The sequence below is a fragment of the Agelaius tricolor genome, unplaced genomic scaffold (genome assembly GCF_023055355.1).
Source record: "Agelaius tricolor isolate 1412-34295 unplaced genomic scaffold, bAgeTri1.0.p SCAF_3, whole genome shotgun sequence".
NCBI lineage: Eukaryota > Metazoa > Chordata > Aves > Passeriformes > Icteridae > Agelaius > Agelaius tricolor.
The window spans coordinates 8,631,450-8,642,912 of NW_027269263.1; the positions used below are offsets into that span (position 1 = coordinate 8,631,450).

The 11,463-nt window shown below is 36.2% G+C and overlaps 1 protein-coding gene across 3 annotated transcripts in view; it reads left to right on the forward strand.

The window, feature by feature from the left end:
• GNPTAB (N-acetylglucosamine-1-phosphate transferase subunits alpha and beta) overlaps nt 1-11,323 on the forward strand; it is a 39,527-nt gene extending 28,204 nt beyond the window's left edge. The window contains exons 14-22 of one of the 3 annotated variants that reach the window (XM_071422363.1): nt 754-953; nt 1,211-1,430; nt 2,480-2,593; nt 3,303-3,388; nt 4,253-4,351; nt 7,170-7,337; nt 8,884-8,974; nt 9,564-9,621; nt 10,117-11,323. In XM_071422363.1, coding sequence (XP_071278464.1) covers nt 754-953; nt 1,211-1,430; nt 2,480-2,593; nt 3,303-3,388; nt 4,253-4,351; nt 7,170-7,337; nt 8,884-8,974; nt 9,564-9,611 — 1,026 coding nt within the window. In that variant the 3' untranslated portion in view covers nt 9,612-9,621; nt 10,117-11,323. Of the gene's footprint in view, nt 1-753; nt 954-1,210; nt 1,431-2,479; nt 2,594-3,289; nt 3,389-4,252; nt 4,352-7,169; nt 7,338-8,883; nt 8,975-9,563; nt 9,622-10,116 lie in introns of those variants that run through there. The other 2 variants (XM_071422362.1, XR_011678497.1) reach the window with 2 other exon arrangements.
• Nucleotides 11,324-11,463: the final 140 nt, after the last annotated feature.

An 11,463-nucleotide genomic window follows, 5' to 3' on the forward strand; every position in this document is an offset into this window, starting at 1 on the left:
CATTTTTTGTTTGTTGTATGTTGTCACAGGGCTATTGCTCAGACACATAGCACTATAACAGAAAGGTAAATTTTGTTTTGATTGTATTTATGCAATTATGGATTCAGTTTGTGTTTAAAAAATGCAGAAAATTGATGTAATGATAATTAAATTCTAAAAGTTAAATTGAAAGTCTGCAAAGAAACTGCCTATCTAGATTGTGTCAAGAAAATGTATAGGAAATTTCCTCTGCTTCCGTCTATAGCATTTTGGCAGTTTTGAAAAGCTCTAGAAGAGAAGATACTGTGCTTCAGTTGGTAGCAGCTGCTTCACCCTATTTCACATAGAAAGGGCTATTTTTTAGAAGATACTCTCTCTGTTCATCTGAGATTGAATTCTGCATGAAGAATCTTTATATTCATAGGATTTCAATTTTCATATATGGATGAATAATCTGCAAAAAAAGGCAGTATTTCAAATAAATCTGATGACAAATAGGGCCCTAAGTGTGTGTGAGGTCAGAGCACAAATATTAAGGAAGCCTTTTATAGATCAGTTTACCTCAAAGTATGAAAGCTTTAAGGAAAAGTTTCTTTTATTTCTTTTTAAAGGAAGATCTAAGAAGTATGAAGAAAAATATAAAAAAAATTCTCTTCCCAGTTTCAGATATTGAAAGAGTTGGCAGCTGGCTGAAATATCATTTTTTCTGCGTGTCTAGTGTTTTCTGACTTTTTCAGTAATGTAACCTAGATTCATGCCTGTCTTGCTCTTTAGGAAGAAGAGTCATTACTCAAACAAATGTCATACTTTACTGAAGGTAGACATTTTGGAAGGCAGCTGAAAGATACGTTTGCTGATTCCCTTCGATATGTCAATAAGCTGTTAAACAGCAAGTTTGGATTTACATCTCGTAAAGTCCCTGCTCATATGCCTCACATGATTGACCGTACTGTTATGCAAGAGCTCCAGGATATGTGAGTGTGCTTTTGCTTGGAATAATACAAAACTGTGGGAAATTCTACCTTTCTGTTGCTTTGCTGTAGCCATTTCCAGTGTGTTAATGGCTACTGAAAAAAATTATATTTTGGAGAAGGAAATAAGAAATTTATTACAACATGATAGTTGGGATACAATGAGGCACTTTTGAAATTCTGGATAAGAATTTATTCTTAGGTAAGGAATGTTTTCTTCAAGAAATTAGGGTGCTAAATGAATTTTCATTCTTATCTAGGTTTCCTGAGGAGTTTGACAAGACATCATTTCACAAAGTGCGTCACTCTGAAGATATGCAGTTTGCTTTTTCATATTTCTACTATCTTATGAGTGCAGTTCAGCCACTGAACATTTCTCAGATCTTTGATGAGGTTGATACAGACCAGTCAGGCATCTTGTCTGACCGAGAGATTCGCACTCTGGCCACGAGGATCCATGAACTACCACTAAGTTTGCAGGTACTCTTTCTTTGCTGATTAACTTTTAGAGCAACTTCAGTTTTAAAGTCCAAAATGGTTGCAATAAAACGAGTCAACTTTTATCCTTGCTTGTAGCATCAGTAACATTTGGCAATTTTTAAATAGTACCTGGAAAATATAGCATTGTGTTCTAATTATCATTGTTTGGTTGTTTTTTCTGTGGAGTGTGTGATCAAACTGAGTTGTAGCAGCTTCAGAAAAATAGCTCACTGCTGTCTGAGTTCAAGAAAATGGTGTGAGTTTGTCCAAAAAAAGTTCACTGCCAATAGTTGGATCCTGCTGTGCTTACTGTAGTTTCTGCACATAGTAAAAGGTAGTTCTTGCCCTGAGGAACTTGTGGTTCAAAGAAAGAACTGAGAAAAAAAGATAGCAAGGAAGCCATACCAGTAAATGGTATGGATAATGTACAAAGACTCACACTTCTGTTCTTCTAGCAACCTCATAAACAGAGACATGGTTTTTGTAGGACTTGCATTCTTAAACATACAGGTAGAGAACAAAGTGTGCTGGTTTTTCTTTACAGAGGGGAAATGACACAAACCAATGAAACAATTGTTTGTAACACAGGGCTCAAAATGGTTGGCATAGTCATAACACAGCCCTGCTTTAGTGCATTCCTGGCCTGTACCTTAATCAGAAAATCTTCCTGTGCTTGCAGTTAACTCTTCTGTTTGTTTGCCTGATTTGGGATTTAATGTGCCAGTGCTGATTTGGGAACTCTGTACTGTCCTGAAATTATTCATAAAGGTGTGCTTTTAATTTTAAATGAAAATGACATTAAGTCATGCCTTATCTGGTCTCAATTAAACTCTGTACTGAGCAGTTGCTTTACTTTATAGGGAGTCCCACTGACTTAGCAGTTACTGAAATGGATGAGGTCTGCTGAATATTAAGTCATCTTCTGTGGACAGCAGCATGGAAACTTGCGTACTTAACATTAAATACATTTGTGCACCCTGCATTTTTAGAACTGTCAGTGAGAAAATCAGTAGGATTTTAAATGTTTTTTTCCCCTTTCTTTCTGCTAGGATTTGACGGGTCTAGAACAAATGCTAATAAATTGCTCTAAGGCTCTCCCTGCCAACATCACTCAGATCCATGTTATTCCTCCAACTCAGGAAGCGTATTATGATCCAAATCTGGTAAGAAACATTGATCTTAAAAGATGCTTATTTTCTTTCCTGAGTATGTATTTATTTTACTTTAAACGCTGGTTTGATTTCTATTTACAGGAATTACTACTTTTTATGTACATGAAGTAAGTGTTACAAAATGAAAATTTTACAGGCTGCTTCCTAACTTACTAACCCCTAATTTTCTTTAAAAGTAGAGAAAAGCTGAGATTTAGGATGTTAATTATAATTGGGATTTAAAAAGTCATCCTTGTTAAGAAAATTTACTGCAGTGAACCAGAAAGACAGTAAGCCCAATACCTCTCTGACTAGAACTTTCTGATAAGTCCTTATCTGAATTACAACCCATGTATTCAAAAAACACCCTAAAATCCAAAAATCTCTGTTGTACAGAGATTGTCTGGCCAGTTTTACTGGTGGTCTTGTCAGAGAAATATCAGAGCTGTCAAGTTAGTTAGAATTTTTGAATATTTTACTGAGAATGAAGTTGCGATGTTTTTGCCAAAAAATAATTTGCAAAATAGGAAATTGTGTTGTTATGTACCAGTATTGTTTTGTTTTTTCCCTCCACAGCTGATAAAAAAGCTATAGCTTTTGATTCCAGGAGAGTAAAGTATGCAGGCCACTCTAGCTGTATTACAAGTTTTCTTACAAAGTACACCTTTATAACACTGTGTAATCTTCAGTAACCCATAATCTAAACAGTGTTTTCTTCCAGCCTCCAGTGACCAAAAACCTAGTGACTAATTGCAAACCTGTGACTGACAGGATTCGTAAGGCTTACAAGGACAAAAACAAATACAGGTATGTTGTGGCAGTCCTGTGAAAAGAGATGCTTTGTGTTGTAAGCCATAGGAGGAGGGATACATACACACATGACCCAAGATTGCATTTGTGTGCTAACAAGTCTTAGTTCAAGCTATTTTAACAGTGGAACTCAAGAAATATACTGTTGTTGACTTATTGTGCAGAGTGATATGGATTTTTTCATAGTTTGCTTAGTGGACTAAATACTTTTGTGTTACTTGTGTCATCTTGGGCCATTTCCTCATTTGTGCTGTACAACAGTAAGCCAGAGTATGTTTGGGTGGCTGGAGAGTGAGTGCAGTTCACATGGCATATCAAGAAGGAAACAGCCTTCCTGTACCTAGAAGTTGTAAATCTACATCATCCTTCCTTCTACTGAAGCTTAAAAAAAAAGAAAAGAACAGAAAAAAGGATTTTAGTTTTAACTACCTTGTACGTTTCCTTGAGATGGAGGAGTGACAGTGGTGTGAGCTTTGTAAATGGAGGAGGATCTCAGGTGAGACTTGAAGAAGCCTTCAGGATACTTTTTTATATTAAGATAAGTGAAGTGAAAAATATAAGTGTGGTATCTACCACTAGTAAGACTGTTTACCTGGAGTCAAATTATATGCTTTCTCTTAGAATTTGGATCTATGATTGATAGGTAACCACCTATCTAATAAATCTACAGAGAAGTGGTTCTGTGCAAGAGCATGAGCTGAAAAATTTAAATGTATCGATAGAAAGCAAATGGCAAATTTTAATGAAGGTTGGCCAGTCAGGTTAGAAATGTTGCTCAAAAATATTAAATACAAGATTGATATGTATTGAACCAGACTTTAGGCTGTTTTATTAATGTATAAATGTTATTTCAACAATAAGGTTTGAAATCATGGGAGAAGAGGAAATTGCCTTCAAAATGATTCGCACAAATGTTTCTCACGTAGTTGGTCAGCTGGATGACATACGAAAAAATCCCAGGTATCCTGTTTTGTGATTTGTGTGAAGTTGTGAGATGGTTTTAATTTTCTGATTTCACTCTTTAAACTTTTTTTTGTATTTAAAAGATAATAAATTATCATGTATTTTTAAACTGCTTGTTACAGGATAAGACAAATATGAACCAAAAGTTCTTCTGATTTTTTTCTGTTTGACTGAAGCTGACTAATCTCCCATGCCAGAAGCTATCTCAATAATTTGTTACATTTTTATCTACCTAAAATCTTCGAAAACTTAGAAACTTCAGCTGTTTTTGAAGCTTTCATTTTTGCCATTCTAGAGGGCATACAGTTTATATTGCAGGCAATTTTATTTTAAAAGAAGAACTTTTTGACCTGCTTTATGCAGGTATTTTATACTACGAATTAGGTATGGATTTTTTTGTTACTAAATCAGTTTTGCATATTCATTGTGCTTTCAAGCTCTTTTACTACATGGAAAGAATCTTGCTTCTATCTTCAGAAAACCAGTTTTCTGCCAGTTTAATGACTTTGGCTGCAAGAAGAGATCTGACAAGTGTCAAAAGGCAGAGCAAGGAGGAAAGTAGAACCAGGTACCTTGGGCCAGGGAAAGTGAAGCCTCCTCTTTTGGTCACAGAAGGCTGTTGGGTAATCTCAGCTGCCTGTAAAGCTGTAGCATAATTTGTATTTGTGAATAAAGAGTAGATTCCCTCTTTCCTCTCAACATTTTTGCTGGGTTATTTATTCAGGAAGGGAAATGCTAGTCTTGAGGCATTTTACAGCTGAAGATGGTTTGTATCTAATGCTATTCTTTCAAAGAGTGCCTTCTGGCTACATAACTCCTGCATTCCGGTAGCCACAATGATCCATTTTAAAACAAAAGTAGGCAGTGCTCTGGCTCATCCTGCTGCTTCCTTTTCCTTCTCTAATTTTTTGTCTGCTGGCTACAAGTTGTTTTTTTTTTTAAAGGTAGGGGTGATTTCAAGTCTTGTGAGGCTCAGAGAGGCCTGAGCAACATAAGTTTCTCACCTTCAGTGTTCACAAAGTGAGAAGGAGTCGATTACCTGGGCTCTATTCCTGTGAATAACAGGGCAGTACTGTAGTCTTACCTTGTTAACAAAGGAGAGCTGGCACAGTTATGTAGGCTTGCCATTTCCTTCTCTTTGCCACGTTTTACTTGCATACAAACCAGTAATTATAACCTGGTTATAATATAAGTCTCTAAAAGCAGGTTTTTAGTGCTTGTCTTGCAATGAACTAAAAGTGTCACTCACTTACTGATCTGATGTTTGGTTTACACCCTTAAGGCAAAGTGAGCATTAATTGTCTAGGCATTAATTCTGCAATATCCAAAGAAATGTCATGTTTGGTTTCTTTGGGATGTATTTAAACAGTTTTTCCATTAGAAATGGGCTAATATCCTCATCAATACTATACTTTGCTGTGTGTAGCAATCTCTCAGTCTGTAAGCAGTATCTCTTGACCATGAAGCTAAACAGGAATATACACTCTAGGAATACAGCTACTGCATTCCCAGGGCTAATGAGCTGCCAGTCCAAGGAATGAGGTCAGGGATAGTCCAGAGTTAACTCCCAAAATGCTTAGAGTGTAGCCATGATTGCCATAACCAGCTGCTTTGCATAGTATCACTTGATACAGGAGATAGAGCTTGCTCGTTTTTGGAGAGCCATATTTTATCTTCTCAGATGTAGCAATTTGAATGCCTGGTTATGCCCTGCATGTAATTGTCTAGAGCAAGGTGACCAGTTATGCCAGATGCAGTACCTTACCTCTCAGTGCTAATTCCCTGTGTGGGATGATAGACAAGCTCCACAGCTCTGCTTATTTCCAGATTCCTGTAGAAGTCTGAACTTTGCTCTTTGGGGGAGCACACCATACTACATAGGATACAGCTGACCAGAACTGCTTATTTACAAAGGTTAGCAGTGACAAGGCATATGTCATCAGATATGATTTCTGCCTCCAGGGAAAATGTAGGTGTCTTGTATCTCAATATAAATAAAGCACACAGCCTTGCCCAAATGTGGGAAGGGGCATTTTTGTTGTCAAGCACCAGGTCAGAGTGGCCAAGAGTACATAGCAGTCTAGCACACTAGCTGCTGCTTTGGTTTCAATTATTTGCAGTAATTTAGTTCCATGTTTTTTACATGAGAAATAGCTCTGTGCAGGAGCCATTATTGGGAGAGTGCTTATTTGGTCACAGTAATTTCCATGTAAATTCTATCCAAATTGTTGGTTTTTTGTATTTTGGTTGGTTATACAAGTCTAGCTTTGGGCCTGTGATTCGACAGACCAATTTATATAATGTTCTCAGTAAACTAAAGTCTAGGGACCAAGCTTTGCCCTCTCTTAAACAATCTAATATAGTTATGTTGATTTTCTCTAAAGAATTCAGCATGCACACTAAAATATTAATAATTTACTATGTTTCCCTCCTACAGTGGAGCTCACTTTGTTATTTAAGAGACTTTACTCATGATAATTCAAAAGTATAGAAACCCTTACCCAGAGATTAATGCTGTGTTCAATGGGCTCTGGGATGGTGCACACTCTAATGCCCATTAGATGGCAGCATTACATAACTAGAAATGTGGCATGTCACTGGATTCTTCTGAGGTTTTGACTTGCTGTCAATCCTAGTGCTCTTAGCATTAAAATGAAAATATTTTAAAATAATGCCACAATAAAAAATATGTCTGTTTGGTTTTAAAATGATATGGCTTCAATTTTGTTTTAAATGATGGTTTGTTTTATTGGTTTGACAATGCCTTTCCCATGTTATCAAGGAAATACTCTAACAATGTCATCTTGTTTCCTAGAAAATTTGTTTGCCTAAATGACAATATTGATCACAATCATAAGGATGCACAAACAGTGAAAGCAGTGCTTAGAGATTTTTATGAGTCCATGTTTCCCATCCCTTCCCAATTTGAACTGCCAAGAGAATATCGGAATCGTTTCCTTCATATGCATGAACTCCAAGAATGGTATGTTCCACAAGTTCTTTTCAAGTTACTGTAATGCAGTAATATATCATTAGCTAAGATATTGCTAACAAGCTGGTTTTCCCCCAGTATTGTCATGAAAGATTTAACAGTCAAAATAGCGTGGTGAGATTTGAATGGACTAAAATATGAGATCTGCAAGATTTGGGTTTTTCCAGTGCTTTAAATAGTCATCAATATTTTCAAGGTTCCTAACCTACTGCAAACAAAAGTTGTTGGTTTGCTCCATTTGTTTGTTTGTTTTTTTAAATAAAAACAGGAATTCCAGCTTGCTTTAATTTTAAAAAATCCCCCAAACCATTATTACATTTCTGACTAAGTGATTTTTTACAATCTGTCACATAGCAATAGCCATCTGGGTAAAAATCAGAAAAGATATATGTGTGTCTCATTTTTGTATAATATGCGAAATTTTTGTGTGTGTTTATCTCTTGCCATTTTATAAATAACAACTGAAGAAATTGGAGTAGTCGACTTGAGAAGACAAGCAAAACATTGACAGAAAAGTGACAAAAATGACACAAGACTAACATAAATAAACCTGTTGCTGATCAGCAAATCATGAGAAATAGAAATCATGAGAAATTTAGTAAGAAAATAGAAAGCATTAGAGGAACTCTAGAAGGAATCAGAAGGATTGTAGGCATGATTGTAGTGCTACAAGCCCTGCTGTATCAGTGGCAGAGGGAGCAGGGGCCAAACCCATTTAGCTTTAGAAATTCTGCTGGAGGAGGAAGCACAGTGTTGGCTCCCTTTTAGAGACCCTCCCTTTTAGAGACCCTCAAGTCTTCTTGTAGCTTCAAAAAGACACTTTATTGTGTCTTGTTTGTAGCCAAAGATGATTCTACCAGGGTGTGTTAAGGCAGATTAAAATGCTTGTGGAAATCAAAGTATTTTCAGAATCCCAGGGCAGCCCAGGTCGACAGGGACCTTGAAAGATGATCTGGTCCAACCTTTGATGGGAAAAGGTACTTAGATGAGACTGTCTCCTGCCAGCTCTCAAGTGTCCTGCCTACAGGTATATAACTGTAGCACGTAAGGGAATTGCAGTTTGGTCAAAAAGGATATAGTGTGATGCAAAACCACAGTTGCCACAAGTAGATGTGGCACTTGGAGATGTAGTTTAGGCCTGGACTTGGCAGTGTTAGCTTAACAGTTGGACTCAATCTCTGAGGTCCTTTCTCACCTAAAAGATCCCATTATCTAGAACCCTGAGCAGTCATATCTTGGAAGCTTCCAGTGGTGCAGGCTCTACCCTGTCTCTGGGGAGACTGCTCCAGAAATGATTGTTTTGACTACAAAAAAGATTTCCTTATATCAAGATGAAACCTCTCCCAGTCCAACTTGTAGTTGTTGCCCCTTGCCCTCTCTATGTGGCTCTTTGTGAAGAGAGAGCCTATGTCCTCTTTTTAGTCATCCTTTAAGAACTGGAAAAAAACCTGTCTTTGCATGTTTTGTGGAAACTCTATAAATATTTGCATTTATGATATATGAAGCTGTTTTTTTGTTTCCTTCTTTCTTTGTCCAGGAGGGCATATAGAGACAAGCTCAAATTCTGGACCCACTGTGTTTTAATAACACTTATTCTATTTACAGTCATCTCATTTTTTGCTGAACAGGTAAAGTTAATGTCTTCTTATCAAATATGTATAACACTTAACAGATTGTGGAATCTTCAGAATAACATTGGATGGATTTTTTAAGTAGGTTTTGAAGAATAGATAGGATTTTCCTTTCATAAAAGTAAAGATGTTACGTGACTCATGAATAAGTTGCTTTAATTTTTAAGTCACCATGTTGAGATTCCTTGAAAAGAGAGTCATATGGGGAGAAGGAGAGTGGAACCTTCTCGGGTGCCTTGTGACAGTGAAGTCCATCACCAGTGTGCTAAATTTGGATGCTCAAATTTAGTAATTGTTTTTGAAATTCTTGGTCTGTTAACATGGATATTGGTAGAAGTGTATATTAAGTTAAGAGGAAGAAAAATTAGTCCAGAAGGGGTCTTAAGTTTCTTAAAGGCCTTATCAAAACCTCTTCCTTAAGTAGTTGATTGCAAAGACTCCTACTGAATTCAAAAGGTTTTGAATCTGACTAAAGGGGAAAAAACCCTTGAGTTCTGCAAGCTTAAAATGGCTTTCTTGAACATGATTAGTCCTGCTAAACTCAGAGGGAGTCAATGGAACAAATCATATGGGTAATTCTTTGCAGGTTGGGGCCTTAAGTAACACTTTCCGTGGTCTGATGAAGAGGGTGTAATTCTTGAAAGGTTGGCTTTTGATTATTATTTTTTTCCCACCTGTAACTTTTGCATGACTCTTTCCCTTGATTTTCAGCCTTTTTTATATATTAGAAAACTCCGTTAGTAACTTGATTTTGGAAGGGGATACTCAACTCAGTGGTACAGTTAGGAATCTAAATACCATTTTAAGATGCCAGCTTTGTGCTGATCTTTTAAAAATAGAATGTAGCCTGGTGTTAATTTAAATACACAAATTACCTTTAAAATAATCAGAATAAAGGCATGGTGTATTTTTTCACTTTCTGCTTGTATTCTGATTATTGAGAAGTCTAGTGGAAATGTGCACATCTAATAGATGAATTGGAGTAAAAAATGTCTTTCTGGTATAATCAGAACAAAAAATACAGTACTGAGTATTTACTATGGGTGGTACAGATTTGATAGTGTCTAGGATGAAAACCTGACCAGCTGTGGACCTTTAGCCCAGCATAAAATACATATTGTGTTTTTTTCTCTCCTCAGCTAATTGCACTTAAACGAAAGATTTTTCCAAGGAGAAGGATCCAAAAAGAAGTTGGTCATGAACAAATCAAAGTGTAGAAGAGCTTTACTTTGGAGATCAGTCTACCTCAAGCTGTGATTAAGCATTTTAAATGTCTCTTTCATAAGTGTCTTTTCTGGTTTGCTGTTTAACTGTATTGATATGAAGAAAAAAAAATCATGCACCTACATTCGAATCTCTGCAGTACTCTTCATGATATAAAAGCTGCTGGAGCTGTGACATTGCAGAAAAACAACAACAAATAATTGCAGGACACCTGTACATAGGCACTTTTCAACAGATCTTACTTTACAACTCTTAGTTCATGGCCATGTTATCCTTTTTTATAAAAAGGGTTACCTAAACAAATGTAACTGCATTTATTGCAGTGGATGTTGCCAACTAGATAAAATGTTGGAAGGAGAAGTTGTTTGGGATCAGCTTAAGAAGTCCTTGATCTTGCATTCCAAAGCATTTTGCAAATTTCTGTCATTGCTGCTTTTTTTAGCCTTCTGGGGAAAATGGAGAATTATGTAACTTGTCATTTAAATTTAGAATACATTTATAGATGTTGACATTCTTTAAAGCACAGTGACAATTCATCTCCCTATTTGTAGTGTATGATTGGGATTTGAAAGAAAGGTATGCTACTAAAAAATTACACAGTAATAACATCTAATGGTTTATTTGAAAGATGTTTTATATCTGGTGTATTATAGTCCAAAGAATACACAAAGAAATGGTGTTATTTCTTGGCTTGATTACAAAGAGAGGTTGTAATCAAAGGAAAATGATCAAGGTAAACTATTTTACAAGCATTGTAAATGAAAAAGCAAAAGTGCCTCTATATGAATGGGTAAAAAACTGTTTCAAATTAGAAATGTATGGGGAGCAGTGTTTCACTTCATAAAACAATATTTGTACTGACGTACGAAGCTGTGGTGTTTTTAAATTTCACGGGGTTTGGCCCTGTTTTTTGCTGAGATATCAGAGTGGTGTGGTTTTATGTGGGAAGGGGTACTGAATCTTTTCAAGCAGAAATTTTTGGTGGTGTATCTTCACTTAATTGTATTAGCAGTATTCAAAAACCATTAATTTTTTGTAATCAGATGATGTACAAAATGTATGTGCATATGTACTGTAAAATACTTGGCTTGCTTTGAAATTACTAAAACGCGATGAAAGTTTTGTCTGCCGTTTCTGTTTCAAAGTCAACCAAAGCTCGCACATTTTGGCAAATTAGCCAGGAACCTGTATGAATCTTTACGTCAAGATTTCTAATTTTTTTTTCGTTGAAAACCTTGCAGCTTTAATGATTTAATAGCAAT